We start from the raw sequence: 20,926 nt of genomic DNA, 5'->3' as shown, positions 1-20,926 counted from the left end.
CTTTTTATATCCTCCTAACAATCCCTCCTGGTGGTTGCTCATCTTGATTTTACAGATAAGAAAACAGAGACCCTAAGAGATGACGTGACTTTTGCAAGATCACAGAGCCAACAAGATCTGAAGCAAGATTCAAACTCAGGCCTCCCTGCCTCACTTTATTTACTATGACATTAAGACAAAAAGCACTGTAGTCCCTGTCCTCAACAGGCTGATATTCTGCTGGGAGATACAGGTAAATACAAAGTGTATTTTATGATCACTTAGTACAGGGGAAGTCAGTGAACAAGCATTTATTAAGTGTTTTTATATGCTAAGCACTCGACTAACATACTCTGAGCATATGCTCTCTGCTGGGGGGACCTAGAAGGGCTCCTGAAGGCGGCTGGGCTTTGCGCGGAGGCAGAAGTCTCACATGGGAGGAAGGGGGTTCTAGGCGGGGGAACAGACAGAAATGGGAGGCTGTTCACAAAGGAGAGACAATGAGCTGGATGGCTGGAACCCACAGTCCCCAGGGGCAAGGAGTTATGGGTACCAGTCCGAAAAGAAAGGACTCATCTGAAGGGAGTTTGTATTTGGTCCCAGGAGGTGGAGGAAGGCACTGGAAGTTTGGGAGCAGAACGGGCAGTAATGACATCACACTTCGGCATGGTAGCTATGGGGAGGATGGATGGAAGGAGAAGAGATGGAGGGCGGGGAGACCGAGGCGCCAGTGAGGGGGGCCTGAGCTCAGGTGGCCGTGATGAGGAAAGCAGAGGGAATCCAGGGCTGGTCCAGAGAGGAAGTCTGTGTGTGAGGATCTCAGGTCGCCCCCCGACCAAAGAAGCAGAGGAGGAGGACACCAGGAAAGGAAGAACATTGTCAGGGGAATATATGGGAAGGTATTTGCAGCCTGCTATGACCCAATCAGAGGCCTCCCCCCACCACGCACACACATACCGTGAAACGACTGCATGGAGCACTCCCCCAAAAGAAGGGATCCGTCTTAGTTAGGATGATATCATTCGGCTATAATGTCCCTTAAATTGAAACCATCTTTGCATCCGTGTTTCACGGAAAGCTTTTCAGCAACAACAAAAAATTAAAGACTCAATTTGAATGAGCACAAATCTGACTTAATTTTTTAATCACAGGAGAGAGGTTGGACAAACTCTGTCCAGTTCTCGGTCCTCTGATTTTTATTCACTTGGGGGTGGGTTCATGCTTTCAAATGCTACAATATCAAATTTTAAAAAACACTTTCCCCCATAAGGGGGTTGCTATTTTTCTTTACTATTTCTCCCTTAAGAAATAATGAAGAAAAATACTGGAGTCCACTTTCCTTTTTCCTTCCTCCCCTATAAAGGAAAAATAGATCTTGGAAGTCCCATCAGGCATCTTGGAATCGAAACAAGGCTATAATGACTGCGCCAAGCAGCCTGGGAATGGAAAAGAAGTTTACCAAGAATGTGTGGAGACAGTCTCACAGTTGTGTTAAAACATCGGAAGGAGCATTTATGGGATGGGAGAGGGGCCTTGGGGCCCCTGGGAGAAGATGGGGCCTCGATTAGCCAGGCATTTGTTTTAAATATATACATTTAATGAGGTCATTTGTTTCCCACAGGTTAAATCAAACCTAGTCGTTTATCATCTCAAATATGAAGAAGAGAGGGAGAGGAGGAAAAGGCAACCTAAAATAACAGGCCCTCCTCCGAGGCACGATTTCTCCTCCCTGTATTTGCACAGACTCCCATATTTCTTTCAGCAATGATTAAAGATAGAATGGGCCATCACTAAAGCAGCAGAATCCCATCTAGTGTCCTTTCCTTCCCTCCTTTTTTCAGTGTATTTCTTCATTTAGTTATTTTTCAAGGTAGATTTCTATTTTGTACATTGGGTACAATGTCTAGGAATGCTACCTTCTTCCCATTGAGAGCCATCCCTTGTAACAAAGATTTAAAAGGAGGGCAAGGAGAGAAGCAGTCGGCAAAACTAACACATCATCCAGGTCTGACATTGTGTAATATTATGTTTCCACCCCCACAATCCACCACTTCTGCAAAGGGAGGGAGGTGAATTTTCATATCCCTTCTTTGAGGCAATGTTTTTTGTAATCTCAGGACATTCAAATGGCCAAGAAAATTCTCATTAACTATCCTCATAGCTCCTCCCCCCGGCAGGGGGACAGAACAATTAATGAGTCAGAAATCCACCCTCCCTTGCCTCCATTGCAGCACAGGTCAGGATTATAAACTTGGTCTTACCCACAATCCACTGGGAACTGTGGATGCCAGCCTCAGACTCCCTGGGTCAAGATTAGCAACAAAGTCCTTCCATCAATTCACTTCTACAGCCACATGATCATCTTCTTTTTCAAAGCTGCTAAAATAATTAGCCACCCTTCCTCCATAAACAAAAGTTACCTTCAGGTGATGCTCTAGGTGCCTCCATTTCTATTCTTCTGACCATTTTCTAGCCTAAGGATTCATTGCCCCGTTTGAGTCATGGGCTCCTTGAGCAGTCAGTCTGGTGAAGTGCATGGATTCTTTTTCAGAATCACATTTTAAAATGTTTAAAATAAAATACATATGATCACAAAGGAAAACCATTTTATTAAATCCAGTTATCAAAATATTTTTCAAAAACAACCCCATGGACCCACTGAAATCTATCCAAACAAGGAGGGAAAATCATGGGCCCTAAGTCAAGAATTCCTATTCTAGAAGGTGGAAAAATGAAATATAACTCCTTTTCCCTGTCATCCACCATGTTCTTGGGTAACTGAGGCATTAGTGTGACAGGTCTGAGTCCTTACTATAATGAACTTGGGAATGTACTTCTCATTAAAAAAATAATAATAAAAACTGGAAAATGGAAAAAGCAATAAAACACCTACTTGTAGATGTGTTTAATATATATATATAGTTATATATGTATATATATGTGTGTGTGTGTGTGTGTGTGTGTGTGTGTGTGTATTTGAAATGTGTCTTTAACATTTATCCATTTCTTTGCCAAGTCTTGTCAATTCTACGTGCCCATCTCTAGTGTCCATTCCCTTCTTTCAAGTCACAATCAGCACCCTGGTTAAGTCTTCATCCTCTCTCACCAAGACTGGTACAATAGCCTTCTCATTGGTCTCCATCTCCAACCTTTCTTCAGTCCAGTCCATTCTCTGTGCAGCACGTGACATGGCCTTCTTAAAGTACCATTCTGGCCATTATTCCATTGCTCAAGAAGTCCTACTGGATTCCTGTTGCCTCTAAGATCAAGTAGGAACTGCTCTGTTGAGCACCTAAAGAGTCCTTAAAAGGCATGACGGTGGAAGAAGGATGTGATGTACAAAGAGTAGCCCAGTTCAGCCAGATTGCAAAGTCTGTGAGAAGAAGTGAGAAATCAGTCTGAAACATGTTCAGAGCAGTTCCTAGTTGAGTCAAGTTGGCAATGCTCCCTAGGCCATCATCCTCTTCAGACCCTGTAAATAAGGGGATTCAGAGAAGACTCTGAATCAATAGCAAGAGGACAATATTATAGAAATTTCAGATTTGACCAGCACTATATTGCTACAGAAGACCATACCTCCTAAAAGGTCTAAAAGTTGTGTTGGTCAAATGGGTTGAATGTTCTCTGGGTTCTGCTCACTTCTTTCTATATCAGTTCATACAAGTCTTCCCAGATTTCTCTGAAACTCTCCTTTTCATTATTTTTATGACCTAATAGCACTGCACTAAATTTATATAGCATATTTTGTTTACCATTCAAAAACAGATGGGCATCTCATTAATGTTCAATTCTTTGCCATCATAAAGAGAGCTGATACACATGCATTTGTACATATGGATTTTTAATCTTCCTTTCATCTTTTTGGGATCTTAGTCTAATAATGTGTTGCCTACCTCCTGACAGAGAGGTGACAAACTCTGATGTACATAATGTAGGTATAGGGAATATAAGTGGTGCAAAATGAGACATACAGTTTTAGACACAGATGATGTGGGGATTTGTTTTACTTGACTAAACATATGTGTTTAAAAAAGAGTTTGGGTTTTTTTTATTTGTTTGCTTCTTTTCCAATTATGGGGGTGGTATGAAAGTAGTAAATTCATTGTTAATTTTAAATTAATTCAAGTAAATTTAAATTAATTGTTTATTTTTAAATGCAATATAAAAATAAATTAATTTTAGTTCATTAAATTGTTAATTTTATATGAAAAATAAATTAATTTTAATGAATTAATTTGTTAATTTTAAAGTTACTTTTTTTCATTTAGTCAGTATTTTTTATTTTTTAAGTTATAGCTTTTTATTTTCAAAATATATACCCAAATAATTTTCAACATTCACTCCTACAAAACCCTGTGTTATAACTTTTCCTTCCCTTCTCCCCCCTTTCCCCCAGTCAACAAGCGATCCAATATATGTTAAACATGTGCAATTCTTCGATACATATTTCCACAATTATCATGCTGCACAAGAAAAATCAGATCAAAAAGAAAAAATGAGAAAAAATGACAGCAAACACCAAAAAGAGTGAAAATACTATGTTGTGATCCACATTCAACTGTCATCTCTCTGGGTGCAGATGGCTTTGCTCATCACAAGACCATTAGAATTGGTCTGAATCACCTCATTGATGAAGAAAGTCACATCCATCAGAATTGACCATTGTATAATCTTCTTGTTGCTGTGTACAACGGTCTCCTGGTTCTGCTCATTTCACTCCGCATCAGTTCATGTCAATCTCTCCAGGTCTCTCTGAAGTCATCCTGCTGGTCATTTCTACTCAGAACAATAATGTTCCATAACATTCATATACCATAACTTATTCAGCCATTCTCCAATTGATGGGCATCCACTCATTTTCCAGTTTCTTTCCACTACAAAAAGGGCTGCCACAAACATTTTTGCACATGTGGGTCCCTTTCCCTTCCTTAATATCTCTTTGGGATGTAAGCCCAATAGAAACACTACTGGATCAAAGGATATGCACAACTTAATAGCCCTTGGGTACAGTTCCAAATTGCTCTTCAGAATGCTTGAATCAGTCTATAACTCCACCAACAATATGTTAGTGTCCCAGTTTTCCCACATTCCCTCCAACATTTGTCATTATCTTTTCCTGTCATTTTATCCAATCTGTGAGGTGTGTAGTGGTACCTCAGAGTTATTTTAATTCACATTTCTCTTATCAATAATGATTTAGAGCATCTTTTCATATGAAGAGAAATAGTTTCAATTTCTTCATCTGAAAATTGCCTATTCCTATCCTTTGACCATTTATCAATTGAAGAATGTCTTAATTCTTATAAATTTGAGTTACTTTTCTGTACATTTTAGAAATGAGGCCTTTATCAGAATCCTTGAATGTTAAAAAAAAATCCCAGTTTATTGCTTCCCTTCTAATTTTGTCTGCATTGGTTTTGTTTGTACAAAAACTTTTAAACTTAATATAATTAAAATTATCCATTTTGCATTCAATAATGTACTCAAGTTCTTTTTTGGCCACAAATTCCTTCTTTCTCCACAAATCTGAGAGGTAAACTATTCTTTGTTCTTCTAATTTGCTCATAATAATATCCCTCTTTATGTCTAAACCCATTTTGATCTTATCTTGGTATAGGATGTTATGTATGGGTCAATACTTAATTTCTGCCATGCCAATTTCCAATTTTCCCAGCAGTTTTTATAAAAAAAAAAAAGTTGGGGTCTTTGGGTTTGTCAAACACTAAATCACTATAGTAATATTTTGTCCTGTGAACTTAACCTATTCCACTGATGGACTACTCTATTTCTTAGCCAGTACCAAATGGTTTTGATGACCACTGCTTTAAAATATAGTTTTAGGTCTGGCACAGTAGGCCACCTCCCTTTGCATTTTTTTCATTAATTACCTTGAAATTCTTGCCCTTTTGTTCTTTTAGATGAATTTTGTTATAACCAAATCAAGGTAAATTTTAAAGACAAATGAATGAGCCAGTAGGACGATGTAGCTGAATGCCTAGGCTGAAGTCATACCAGCATAGTGAGCTCTCCATCAGGGCTGGCTAAGTGATGTACCAGCAAATCGCTATCATTTGATCCTCATGAATAAGATGGGAAGAGCCCTAGACAGGAGACTGTTATCATCATTGATAGGATTCACATATGAAAAGACCTGTCAAGAGTCTTTAAAAGCTATATTTCATTCTAACTTCTGAAAGAAAAGAGACAGAGAATGACAGACAGAAAGACAGACAGATACGTACAAAGACAAACAGACAGACACAGAGAGAGAGAGACAGAGAGAGAGAGACAGAGAGAAAGAGAGAGAGAGAGAGAGAGAGAGAGAGAGAGAGAGAGAGAGAGAGAGAGAGAGAGAGAGTAAAATCCATTCTGAAGTGACAGGGAGAATGGAAACAAAATTCCCATTCCAAAATCCATAAAGAGCATTCCATAGATCCCATGATAACACAGAGGGAAACAGGTGGAGAAATTGCACAAAATTCCACAAATCTTATAGTCAGGGAACCACCTCTGAAAGAGCTAGTGGCAGCTCAGGGGGCAATCCTCAGCCTGACAATGGGGGCCAAAAGCAGCAAGCAAAGTCTAGGATGTCATCCAATCACCGTCCAGTTCATCTGTCTGAGGATCTCCCTTGGAAGTTTAAAGCCCCCTGGGTGAGCTGTGCCCCAACCCCTTCAATCAGCCAAACAGAATAAGGAGGTCAGGAAGAGCCTTCCATTGTTAAAGCCTCTCTGGTTTTGCTGGGGGTTTTTGTTTTGTTTTGTTTTGTTTTGTTTTCCATAGGGAATGACCTTTGGATTGGAAAGAACAGAGCAAAAACAGCTATTGGGAAGTTGATGAAGAAGATAGTAAGAGGCTAGACGGATCAAGTGAACCTCATCCTTAAGAAAGGGGAAGGAAGGAAGGGAACGAACATCCACTAATCTACTTCCTTCCAGACACTGAGCTAAGTGCTTTACAAACATTATCAAGGACTCACAAGAGTCCTTAGAGGGAGGTGCTATTATTATTCCTATTCCACAGTGGAGGAAATTGAAGCAGACTGAGATTTAAGTGACTTGTCCAGAGTCACACAGCTAGCAAGTGAATGGGGCTAGATTTGTTCTCAACTCCAGTGGGGTCACAGAGAGTCAGACATGACTAATCGTCTCGACAGCTTCCTGAGTTTAGACCCAGCGCTCCATCTAGCTGTCTAGGTGGTCTGGATATGGAAAGAACAGGAGAACTCATTATCTTTCTCTCTAAACCTTCCCCTCTTTGGCAATGGAATATAAACATTATTTCAATTATAAACTGAATAATATTAAGCAAATTCCATCTCCCTCACCACCCTTGACACTTGATATTGTCATTATCTGCAAGTCTTCCACTTCCATGTTCACGAACTCTGAACTTCCTTTATCTACTCACCATCTGCCATTGCTCCACCAGCCCCTCTGTTTTACCCCCCCAGCCTTCTCTGTCTTCCCCATGACTTCCATGTCCTCCATTCATCAGTTTTTCAGGCCATCACCCCCCACACTGGGTACACTCTCCTCCCTTCCCCATGGTGATGCCAGGTGAAGGAGTTGAATTCTACACTTTCCTCTTCTCACATCCTTCTCCCCCTTTTCCTATCACAAGCTTGTCCTACAAAACCCAACCTTGAATTATTCCCACCAGCCATCTTTGCTGTTGACATGCTATTACACAGCACTGGGGGAAATGATGAAACCTGGGTAACTGAATCCACTATTGACTTACATTATAAAATGTCTCTTGGTACAACAGCTCATCCTCCACTCAGTTGTCAAGTAGATCTTCCTGAAGCCCGCCTCTAACCATGGCATTGTCCCCCCTCACTCAACAAATTCCAATGGCTTCCTGTCACCACCAAATAAAAAGTCTGTTTAGCTTTGAAAGTCCTTCCTCACCCAGCCCCTTCATAAACCATTGTCCTTTAAGCCTCAGCTAAAATCCCATGTTTTGGGGGAAGCCTTTCCCACCATGAGATTATCTGCCAATTTATCCCGTCCAGTTAATTTGTATTCCATTGCTTTCATGCTGTATCCCCCATTAAGCTTTGGGTTCCTTGAGAGGAGGCCTTGATGCTGTATCCTCCATTAAGCTTTGGGTTCCTTGAGAGGAAGGCTTGGGGATTTTGCTGGCGGGGGAGGGGGAGGTTGCCTTTCTTGTTATCCCTGGGACTCATCAGAGTGCCTGGTATATAGAGGGCACTTAATAAAGGACGGTTGACTTGAAAAAAGTACAAGAAGGTAGCAGGGAGTCAAACACACAATTAACAATCATAACCTTGAACGTGAATAAGATTAACACAAAAATGGAAGAGAGTAAGGGAAGCATAATCCAACAATCTGTGAGAGTAAGATCTGGGACAAAAGCCCATGGCGTTTATATGGCCTACACAAGTGAGGCTGAATAGACTCCAAGCATATTGAGGGGTTTCCTTGTAATGAGCTTACAGAGATAAAAGTCACCTAGGATAAGCCGTGACCCACATCACTGAAGGAGCATGTGTATTAATGAGGTCACAAATGATCGGTATTAAAAACTACTCAAGTTTGGTCTTTGATTAAAAATGGGATTATACCGGTCTGAAATAAACTAACAATTTTCTCATAAAATTAGTTGGTCTTTCAGTGGCTGAGAAAGCTGGAATTCATAGCTATAGGACAGAGGATATATTCAAAAATACATGGAAGGTGAAGTGCCGACTTTTGGAGTTGAAGAGGCTAACATTCATCATCTTTCCTAAGAACATCATGTCAGTTGAGCCAATCTTTTGAAAAACAGTTTTGTCCACGTATTTGTATAATTGTGAGTCTTAACCTGCCAGCTATGACCCTTCCAAGCTCCTGGCTTGCATGCTACATTAACAATGGAGTGACTAGAAGCTAGAACTAAGTCCTTCAGTGTGATCTGTCACTGTTCTGTAGATCACACAATTCACATACCCCCTTCTAGAACAGAGCAGAGTGAGGGGAAATCTGGGTCTGTAGTCATAAGAATGGATAGTCCCACCACTTAATACCTAGCTACTCAAGTGGTACAACGGATATAGTCTGGACCAGTCAGTTCAAATCCAGCCTCAGTTACTTTATCTGTAAAATGAAGGTGATACAGTTCCACCAACAATGTATCAGTGTCCCAGTTTTCCCACATCTCCTCCAACATTTGTCATTATCTTTTCATGTCATCTTAGTCAATCTGAGAAGCGTATAGTGATTCTCAGAGTTATCTTAATTTGCATTTCTCTGATCAATAGTGATTTGAAACACCTTTTCATATGACTACAAAAAGTTTTAATTTCTTCATCTGAAAATTGTCTGTTCATATCTTTTGACCATTTATCATTTGAAGAATGGGAATTTAAGGATTTTAATAAAATCTTACAAAAATTAAAAAAAAATGAAGGTGATAACGGTAGCTACCTCCCAGAATTGTTATAAGAAACAAAAGAAATAATACTTTAAAGTATTTTGTGAGCCATTAAACACTCTAGAAATAGAAGTCCTAGTTGATATTATTACTACCTCTAGGACCATTCAACCATTAGATCATTGCAAAGGTACTTTTCAACAACAGATGCATAAAAGTTCACAATCCTGGTCTTTGTTTTTGGGGAGGAAAAGGGAACTCATTCTCTCCTGGGACATTACACTCATGGATCTTGTACTTGATAGGGAAGTTTTCTCTACCATAGTCTTAAGTCTTTCTTCACATTTCCTCCATTGTCCCTACTCTGCCGTCCCGTATTAAATAAAACAAGTCTAATCTATCTTCATTCTTTCTTTACTTTCTATACTTGTGCAAAGTCACATTTCCTGAAGGTTTTAGAGGTATTCTTGAGGAGTCTGGGATGGTTCTTTAAGGGGACTTAACCCCCACTCAATGTTCTCCCTAAAATTATTAGTCATTATAATCACTTTAGTCAGCCATACTTAAATAACTAAAAATGGGCCTGTTTACTAAGGTATATGGTTTAAAAAAACTGTTGTTATAAAACTTCTCTCCCACCAAAAAAACATCTGGGACACACTCTCCCACCATAACATACTGACTGTATCCAGGAGTGGGCTCAAACTCAGAGAGAACATGTGGCAGAAGGGAAGCACAGTTCCTGTTTCTGGGAATCCTTTTCTCCCAATCTTGGGGAGATGTCATTTCTTTGCTGGGTTCCATGTGGAATCATGTATCTATATGTCTCTGCCCTCGACCCTGTCGTCAGTTGATCTAGGCCACTAAAACTTTGGTAAGATGATAAGATGTCCAACATTATCTGGACATCTTTAGGCTTTAAAAATTCTCCTCTAGCCAAAATGTTTTGGGAGGAAGAGCAAAGAGAAGACCCGTGGCCAAAATGGATTCACTTGGGTTATTCCTTCTTGGGAGGGAGAGGGAAGGGAAGACTAGTTCCAGTTTCTGGAATGACTGGTTCTTCATAGCTTGATGACTTGTAAAAATCCCAAGTTTCCTCAGTGTATCCAAATGTGATTTTTATGCAACTTCAGTTGGAGAGACAGTCTAAAACCTATGATAAAAGTTGATTGATTTAGCATCTTATCACTTGCTTTTAGTGGAGCAGAGTTACTTGATTGATTGACTCAGTTACACTATCCTTACACTTGATATCATAAGAATACAAAAGGAGTACAGTTATCCTTTACTCTCTCCATCTGCTTTCACTTTTTGGATGATTTCCTTTATTCTATTTTTATTTATTTTTTCCTTTTTCTATTTTATTCTATTTTTTCCTTAATAATTCCTTGTTTGAAATATATCAAGGATTAGTCACATCCACAAAAATCCTCTCTATAGAGCTCAGTTTGATGCTTATTTTCAATTCCTCAAAGACTATCGTATTCTAGCTCTCACAATACACCAGGAAAATTCCAGGAGTCTTAAAGGGGCCTTGGTTTTAGGGAGATGTGGAGAGTTGTTCAATGGCTAGCCCGGAGCATTGCTTTAGAGAACTAAGAACTGCCTCTGTATCACAAGTGTGGCTTTAAATAATAGTAGAACTCTTATTTGAAGAGAAAACTCAAAATCGAGGGGAAACAAAAGTAGATTATATGGCAAAATTAAGTGCTTTAAGTTGAGTTATCAACAAGTTTGATACAAAAACAAGGGCCATTTTGGAACCATCCCTCCTTATATGTTAGGTAAGTAAGACAATGGGGGCCCATTGACTTGGGTCAGAGACCATTCTTTGCTTAATAAGCTTTACTCTCCCTCATCATTTAGCCCATTCCAACAATGACGTATTCGATCAATAACCCGGACCCCCAAAATGAGCAGGACTGTCTCTGTTGAAAGCCCAGAACCTAGAGCAGAGACAGTAGAGTAGGATTTTATTCAAAGCCTGACACCAATAAAGCAGAGACAAGAGAACAAAAGTAAGGCATTAGTGATTACAAGAGACTCAATGGCATGAGGGCAGGCAGGAATGGGGAGACCCAAGCCTGTCTCCCAATCTCTGGAACTCTCTCCCCCTTCTTTAATGACTCTCTCATCTTCCCACGAGCCTCCCCCCCAACACCTCACCCATCTCCGTACTCAGCCTCGTTACTGGACGGCTTTAATATTCCCATTGATAAACCTTCCAGTTCCACGGCTTCATGATTTCTTCCCCTCCTCACCTCCAATCACCTTTACCTTCTTTCCACATCATCCATCCACAAGCTTGGCTACATGTTGTGTGACCTGTCAACCCTTAGCACTGTTCCACTTGCAAGATGCTGAATCTGCCTCTTCAGTCCCCTGCCTCTCTCACATCATTAATCTCGTACAAAACTTGCTTCTTGCCTATAGCAAGACCCCTGGTGCCTTGGACCCTTTAAATGCTATGTTCACTTGCTGGATGCCCAGAATAGCCATTCATCAGCGTTCTCAATGGACCGCCCCATCCCTTTGCCCTTTCCCTCCATCCACGTTAGCAATGACCAATCTGGGAAACTCCAAATGTCTATTTTCTTGACTCCGGCCCCTGGCTGTGGAGGCCTGCCTGAGAAATGAAAAAACAGAGCTCGGGGATTCTGTTCTGAATTCCCGCAGTCTAACCTCAGCTGGGCCCTTAACGCTGCTTGGCAATCCTTCTCCTACATTCCTCAAAATTGTTTATAGTGATTTATCGTTTCCTCTAGCCCCCAAAACCACCCTTCTGCTCAGCATATTACTTTGTCTCCTACGTTACTAAGGAGCTCAAGGCTACCAGATGGAAGCTTCTGTCCATGCGCTCCAAAATCTTTCTCTGTTCTTCCCACGCGCCCCAGAGCTTAACACTCCTTCTGGTTTCCCATCTCCGGGTCTTTGCTCCTGCTGGTTTCTTGGCCTGGAATGTAGTGACCACCATACTTAGGTGCAGCCTGACCAGGGCAGAGGGGCACTAGGGCTGCCAGTGGCAGCGACAGCGTGGAGGATGGGGTTGATGACACAGGAGCAATGAGAATACCAATACCAACAATGACCACTGCAAGGACAATGAGAACGATGCCGGTAGGAACAAGGGCAATAAAACAACAATGACATTCAACAATAGCAATGACAACAATGAGAATTAAAACAAGAACAATGATGGCTACAATGACAACAAAAATAATGACAACCATACTTAAAACAATAGGGAATCAACAAAAACAGCCAAAATAGCATTTACATAAAACCTTAAGATCTACAAAGTTCTTTATGTGCATTAACTCATTTTATCTTGACAACAATCCTATGAAGATAGTATTGTTCTATTTTACAGAAAATGAAGGAGAGGGAACAGTCGTTCATTTTTGACCTACTGTGCGCCAGAAAAGTGTGCAGCACTTTACAAATAATATCTATCACCTGTGAATTATTTTGATCCTCACAACAACCCTGGGAGTTAGATACTATTATTAGCCCCATTTGGTGGGTAAGGAAACGAAAGAAGAAAGAGGTTGCGTGGCTTGCCCAGGATTTAAATTCAGATCTTTCTGTCTGTCTCCAGTGCCACATCCAGAAAAACTCCCTCATTCTGCACAATGCACCCTCTCTTGGTGCAGTCTAAGGCCAGAAGAAAATCTGAGGCATTGTTAATTCATGCTGCTCTTGGCTTTCCCTGGAGACTTCTGCACACACACCTCATCTTCCCCACCACCTTGTCCTTGTGCAGCTCCATTCTTGGCCATTTGCCAAAGTCAAGTCAATAACTTGAGTTAACTTAAGTTATTCACTTCACTTAAGTTATTCAATAACTTAAGTTATTGAGTTAACTTAAGTTACTCACTAGGTGGCAGGGACTGTGCTAAATAATGGGGCTACAAATAGAAGTAAAATAAAAATACAAAAGGAAGTCCCTTAATTTAATCTTCTTAGATCCAGCCTCTCCTTGTAGCTTTGTAAAAATCTTTTTGGACCCTGCCACTCTGCCGAACATGCTAGCTACCCTTCCTACTTTTATGTCCTCTCAAAATGTGACAAGATTGCCATCTAAGTATTCACTGTTACAGCATATATGTGTGTCTAAATTACATATATTTATATGCATATAAAAGTTATATATATAAGATAGCGATCTTATAGATTATATATAATTATTATATTATATATATAAATATATAGTATATAACATTCTATGTACTTTAATGAGTACCAAATATTTTATATATTATTTGTGCATATACCCATATATATGTATGTATTTAGATGCATATACCTGTCAAACAGCACAGGGCCCGGGACAGATACCCAGACAACAGAGAATTAATTCACCAACCAGACATCATCAGTGTTTAGTAAGCTCTATTTGGACTGGGCGAGGTGCTGTGGTCTGTTGTTTGCTGGTCATTCACTGGGCCCGTTCCTGACCCATCTCCCTCTGCTCTCCCAGGAGGCGCACACCTCGGGGTCTCAGGGACAGCCTCCAGAGCACTTGACCAGCCTTATTCAGACCTCTAGCTGTGGGGAGCCTAAGCTGAGCCTCCCAGCCCACCTGGACTGCACCCTGGGCCATTTTAATGCTTCTCTCGTTCTTGCCCAAGCCTCCCTCATTCTCTGATCTTTTTGTTTTTCCAAGACTTGAATCCTGGACTCTGCTTTCTCTGCTCCCGAGCCTGGGCTCTCGATGAATGAATGAAAACCTACATATTATGCCCTACTGTGCGCCAAGCGCTGTGCTGAGAATGCTGACTTAGCACAAGGAAGAAAGTGCTGGGCTCAGTAAACGTTTGTTGAATGAATGCGGACTGAATTTCCCTAGAATAGAGCCCTCACCTTAAAGATGAGGGATCCATGACTCTAGGCGGTGAGGAAAGCAGAGAGGGGAAGTTTTCAGGACAATTCAGAGGCTGCACTTGAGCTTAGCAAGCTCTGGGGTCAGATCTGGTTTACCTTCATCTGCCTCAGTTTCCTCCTCTATAAAAGGAAGATTGTCCCACATGGCCCCAAAGCCATGGTCAGATGAATAGGGAGCCAGTCCCGGCCACATAAGTCCCGCAGAAAGCCCAAACTGGGTCTGGCCCAGAACCCGTCTTGTCCGGTCCATTCTTCCATCCATCAGCCCATCCTATTGGTAAGCCAGACTTGAAGAGGAAAATTAATGGCAAGCAGCGCTGCTTTGGAAGAGAGATCTCACAAAATATTTTTCTTTATGGTTATTTATGAGGAAGTTCAAACGGTCCGCATTGATCTATGGCAATGAATCAAACATAAAAAGGGTTCCGTGCAGTTATTTTCAACAACGGGGAGGAAGATGTCAGCCAGTAATTTGCTCTCCCCCCAGCTCTCCCCCCTCTGCAAAGAGCCAGCTCCCGACCATATGGGCCCGGTGAAGGTCTGCGATCATTTAGAGCAAGGAGCGGGCTGTTACATCTCTGCCGCTCCAGCCATAAGTGACTTCACAGGCAGCGGCTTCCGTATGGTTCATATGGTTCATATTTCTGACGGTGACCCTTCCTAATGAGGAGGCTTTGATCCCAGATCAAATGTTGGAATCCATCTTCTCTGCACTCACTCAGGGCCCCATTACCAGGACTCGCCTCTTTTCCACCTTGGCCCGCCCGAGCCTTCCTGCAATCAGAATCCGTGTCATTTATCACCTTCCCTGCTCAGCCGCTCCCACTTTGCTGTGGTTTTCAGCCCCAGCAGTTAACCTCTCCTATAAAAGAAGTAATTTCCATTTTTTTTCTGGATGCGTTAAGTTGACTGCATTAAATAGGATTCCCAAAAGGGTCTCAAAAAAATTCACGGGCACCTTAAAAATCGCAAATGATGCCCCGAGTGTTGTGGACAGTTGAAAAACATAAATGCTGCCCGGCAAGATGGGGAGGTGAATAGGACAAATTAAAAAAAAAAAATACAACAACACTTTTTCTTTACCCAGAAATGCATTTTAATCCACTTTCTTGAAATTAAAAATATCTCTATGATGACCCTTGCTAATGAGGAACCTTTGATCCCAGATCAAATGTTGGAATCCATTTTCCAGTAGTCTGGTATCCTCTTCAATCTACCTCGATTTAACTAGTTTGCATTTATTCTCCAAATATGTATTCAGTTGATGCTAATTAGAGGTATTTCTTTTCCCGTGTAAATTCCTAGAAAGCATGGATTCTTTCATTCATTTAGCACAATGCCAAGACTACAGTAGGCGCTTAATAAATGCTTCCCTGATGGATAAAAATTCCATTTAGTTACGGCATTCCAACCAAGATTGACATAGTTAAAAAGTGAAATATACAGCCCCAACTCAAGATCAAACTTGTAAATGTGGATGTGGTTCTGATCAGTGATTTCATCATGGGGAAGAAATCTGGTAGGGGAATTTCTCTGACACATTCAAATCAGCTCCCCTTCTGTAACTGAGCTTCTTGAGAGAAAGGACCAATTCATTTTTTTTCTTTGTCAATAATTCAGTCAACAAGCATTTATTCATCACATACTAGGTACTAGACACTGTTCTTTGCATTGGGATAACATAGTACCCGGTGCAGATCAAATACTTTTTAAAAATGCTTATTGAGTGATCAGTTCTCATCTAAGACTGTTGCTGGGGGATTGAATTGCCCATTCTTGGGCCACAGAATTATTCTAAGACAAAGGCAGGATTCGAACACAGGACTTCCTGACACCGTGGCCAGCCCGTTAGTTACTATCCGGTGCTGATGTGTACGATATAGAAAACAGATGGTCCTATAAATGAATTGAGAGAATATCTAGCCCGAGAGTGGAATGTCTAGCCAAGTCTCCAAACTTTGGAAGACGTATCTATGTGAATAAATATCCAAAATGAAATGGCTTGAAAATGATTTCCCCGAGGACCTCATTGTGGAAACTGCCTTTGTGGAAGTAGCATTGTTTTATGAGACTGTAATTGTGACCTCAAAATAATAACAAAAATATGCAGAACATAAGTAAATATTCATCAGAGGATCATACTGCAAAGTTTTATTAAAATCCCTGCTAGAACACTGGTCTGGCCAGGCTCACACCCCAGCTCTGCCATTAAGGGACAGGCCACCTGACGTCTCTAAGTCTGAGTTTCCTCATCTCCAAAACAGGAAAGAATACCGAGGGCACTGCCCCATCAAGAACTAGCATAGGTGCCATCAGTTACGATTAGTGCCACTGGTCATAATTATTCATATTCATCAATTCAACAAACCTTGAAATTACAACTGGGTGAAGAAGATTGTTCTCAACATCTTATTTTATTTTGTGAGGCAACTGGGGTTGTGTGACTTGCCCAGGATCACACAGCTAAGAAATGGTAAGTGTCTGAGGCCGGATTTGAACTCAGGAGCTCCTGACGTCAGGGACATCTGGCTGCCCCCCTGCTCTAGATTTTAGACACAAAAAGTACAGACAAGGAACAGACCCTGTCCTTGTGATGCCAGGAGTCCGGGGAGCTATGACATAAACACCTGGGTAACCACAGTACAGACTGGCGTATGATAAATGCAAACAAAAGTCAAATCAAGTACTCCCAAATGTGCAAGAGTGAAAGGTCACACTGCCAACTGGTTAGGGCAAAGATGGTTGGGTAGGAGAAGATGGCACGAGAGCTGGACTTTAAAGGGTAAAATAGGGGAGTTTTCAAGACAGAACTTTGGGGGACCCATTTTAGTAGTATGAGAAGCATAGCCCAGTACAGATACAGATAGAGAATTAAAGACATGTAACTGAAATGCTGACTAGACATCCAATTATACATGTCCAAGGGGCAGTTCATGATGTGGAACTGAAATTTAAGAGACAAATTAAGGATAGATCAATCCATCAATAAACATGTAGTTATTAAATACCTATTAGGCCCTAAATACACAATTTTTGAAGTCATCAGTATAGAGATGGCAGCTGAATCCATTTGGAAGTATTGAGTTTACTAAGGGAAGAGAAAGTGAAGGGGAAAGAGACCTCCAAAGAGTTGGAGATATAATCATTATTGGTGGGTGAAGACTGAGACTGAAAAGAAAGAGCTAGATAGAAAAATTGGTATCCCAAAAAGACAACGGAAGAGAGAATTTTTTAAAGGAGGGAATAGTCAACAGTCCAAAAAGTCACAAAGAGGCCACGAAATTCAAGGACTAAGAAGAAGCCATTGGATTTGGATGGTAAGAATTCATTGTAACTTAAAATAGAGCCATTCAGTCAATCAATAAGCAATAATTCATCATTCGGTACATATCGGACTCTGTGCTAAGCACGGGAAACAAAGAAAGGCAAAAGTAAAAACACAATCCTAGCCCCTACCCTCAAGGAGCTCTCATTCTGGTGGGGGAGAGAACATGTGAGCAGATGATCATTATAGATAAGATGCACATGCATCTTACCTATATGAAGGTCATTTCAGTGGGTGGGGGTGGGGAGGATAAAAGGTAAAAGCCAGAGTTGAGTGAGGCTCTTTAAGACTAGAGATCCCAGCATGTTTGTAGGCAGCAGGGAAAGAGAGCAGGAGTGGTAGCAAGGGAAGGGGTTTTTGTTTGTTCACTTATTTAAGGAGAAATTCTAAGTCCCAAGGATGGGAGGAGGAGGAAGTGGGACTTTTTCAGCCATGAGATTGTGAGGGACCCATAGAATGTATCTCCCACCCCCTTCAGAGTCTGCAGATGATGAAGTTTGGCTTTCTCATGTTCTCTTGCAACCAACAATGAAGAAGGGAGACTAAGTTGGACACTAGATCGGTAGACATCTGGTGGTCAGGGCCTCGAGAGCCTAATTCCTTGGCTTCATCCAGGATGGAAGGGATGATGCCGTTCCTATGCACATGGAGGGTGTAAGTGTTTGTGGCTCCTGGTTAGGTTGGGCTCACCTGGAGGTGAGAAGTGACGTGTTGGGCAAATGATGATAATAGTGATCTTCAGAGTTCTTGCCATGACCCTGCTCAGAGTAGTAACAGACTAAAGGTCACTAAGCTTCCTAGTGGAGTAAGGAAACTACGGTAATTCAGCTCCCATAGGCAGCCTCTGTGTCCCTTGCTGGACTCTTAAAAGCAGAAATCTTCACCATCCTCACTATGACTCTTAAATTGAAGAGAAGACACTGATCTACACTGATAGAGGAGTTTGCTCACATGGAAATTTCCTACCCCACTGTCTAGGGTCCAGTCCCTATCCCCATCCCTTCATGCACTCCAGGTTCTGGTACTAACTCTATACCTCTAAGGCCAGCTTCCTGACTTAAAGGACTCCCCTCTGTCTTCCCTTTCAAGAGGTGAAATCCTTCCCCAACCTCTGTATTTGCCTCTGGTCCGACTTTTCCATGAAGCTTTACTCAGTTTCTCCAGGTAAAATGGTCTCCCTCCAATTTTCTTATATTTCCTTATCTGAGTCTCTCCTTTCCCCAAAGCAAGAGCATAACGGGGAAAAATGCTAGACTGGGAGTCAAAACCTAGGTTCAAATCTTTGGCAAGAGAGTACACATTTCTCAGCGTGAGTTTTTTAGTCTATAAAGGATGATAAGAACAGTTACACTCACTAGGACTCAAGGCCATTGGGTAGATCAAGTGAGAAAAGTATGGATGGAGTTTTGCAGACCTGAAAATGTCATAAACATGTAAGCCATACCTTGGACCACCATCATTTGTGTAGATGTTTTATTATCTTGACAGGGTACAAACTCCTTGAGGAAAGGGATGGTACCATTTGTATCTCCAAGGTCTTATATGACGTAAAGTTTCAATAAATTATGAATTTGAATTGTTGATTGAGTTGGTTATAGACAGAGCGAAAGTGTACTCTCTCCACATCATTAATTAATCAATCAACAAGCATTTGTTAAATATTTCTGTGTGGCCAATGTGGCAACTAGGGGTGCCCCAGTGGATAGAGTGCCAGGTTGGGAACCAAGAAGATTCATCTTCCTAAGTTCAAATCTGTGTGTGTGTGTGTGTGTGTGTGTGTGTGTGTGTGTGTGTGTGTGTGTGTGAACTTCAGCAAGTCACTTAACCAGGTTTGCCTCAGTTTCCTCATCTGCAAAATGAGCTGGAGAAGGAAATGGCAAACCCTTCCACTGCCTTTGCCGAGAAAATCCCAAGTGGGGTTTAGTCAGACATGACTAAAACAACCGAATAACAATAAACATGCCAGGCCCTGGGCCAGGGATGGAGGACACAAAGATAAAGGCCTACCCTCAAGGAGTTCATAACATGTACGTAGATGAGCACATCCAAAATACAAATACAGCAGATACAGGTGATCAGAGGGAAGAAGGGGCCAACCCTGGGCCCTGGGGGGATCTTGTGGAAGGTAATGCCTGCTTGGAGTCCCAAAGACACAAAGGAGAGGAAGAATGTCACCAACTTCCCAAAGCATCAAGTCCCAAGCTCCATATGCCTCTTCCCCCAGCTGGCTGACTAGGAATGGGCTGTGAACTTTCATAAACAACCTTGGAACCACTTTTCTTCCTCAAATCTGAGCGCCGTTACCTTGCATACTGTCACAAACTGCTGGTCATTTCCGGCCCCGACCACGAGATAGCCATCCTTGGTTCTGAAAGCCTGAAAAACAAGCACATGAGATTTTTGAATGAGGAGCCCAGCTCCCCTGTGAGCTTCAGCCCTTTGACTTCTCTCATTCCCCACACTGATCATGTCAAGTCCTGTAATTTGCCCCCTCACAACAGTGCTCATACCCCCTCCTCTCCTTCCGCCCCAGGCTCTCCCCTCTCATTCTCCATTCAACTGCCAAAATGATCTTCCAAAGTCCCCCAGGAGCCGGACATGTCACTACTCAGGAACCCTCAGGGACAGCCCTTCAGAATGTGGTCCATTAGACTTTTTCAGTCCTACACATCTCCGCCAATGACAACGGCCCCGTGTCTCCTCCTCACCCATGACACTCCAGCTCTAATTTCTCTGGTCCTCCAGGCCTGGAATGCCCTCCCTCACAGGATCTCCTTGGCCTCCCATGTTCCATCTCAAATCCAGCTTTTTATAAAAGATCTTATCCCCACCTAACAGTTTCTCCCTCCCAGGGTTGTTGTGAGGATCAAATGAGGTGACAGCTATAAAGTACTCAGCACATAGTAGGTGCTTAATGTGTGTTTCTGCCTTTTGCTGCCATTGATAGTGCCTTCCCTGTGAGATTACTTACTTCCTCTTTAACTGTACAGTAGAAGGAATCTCATATATATACATATGTAGATATGTTATACCTATATGAATATATATGTATACATAAACACACATTTGCATTTTGCTTCCACCATTAAACCATCAGCTCCTTGAGGGAATAGGTTCTTTCTCCAGGACCTAGAACAATGCCTTGCACCCAGTAAGCACTTAATAAATGCTTGATGACTAGACTGATCAGCTTCTGAGAGATGATAGGGAAGTACCTTCTAAATACAAGAGACTCCTCATTCAAATATATAGAGGTAGGAAATAATTCATATATGAGCAACAGAAAAAAAAATCTCCATCTCACTAGAACAATAAAAGTAAGGCATCGTGCTTTTGTTCCAAAAGTTAATATCATTGAGA

The 20,926-nt window shown here is 41.5% G+C and overlaps 1 protein-coding gene across 3 annotated transcripts in view; it reads right to left on the bottom strand.

Annotated features, from left to right (window-relative positions):
* Positions 1 to 20,926, bottom strand: part of SUGCT (succinyl-CoA:glutarate-CoA transferase) — a 579,062-nt gene that overhangs the window by 364,572 nt on the left and 193,564 nt on the right. For all 3 annotated transcript variants that reach the window (XM_074284502.1, XM_074284501.1, XM_074284503.1), the window contains exon 10: positions 19,871 to 19,942. In XM_074284502.1, the coding sequence (XP_074140603.1) occupies positions 19,871 to 19,942 (72 nt within the window). The remainder of the gene's footprint in view (positions 1 to 19,870; positions 19,943 to 20,926) is intronic.

The sequence above is a fragment of the Sminthopsis crassicaudata genome, chromosome 1 (genome assembly GCF_048593235.1).
Source record: "Sminthopsis crassicaudata isolate SCR6 chromosome 1, ASM4859323v1, whole genome shotgun sequence".
In the NCBI taxonomy this organism is placed as follows: Eukaryota; Metazoa; Chordata; class Mammalia; order Dasyuromorphia; family Dasyuridae; genus Sminthopsis; species Sminthopsis crassicaudata.
Note: the sequence above shows the minus strand (reverse complement) of the source record. Positions and strands in the feature narration are given on the sequence as shown.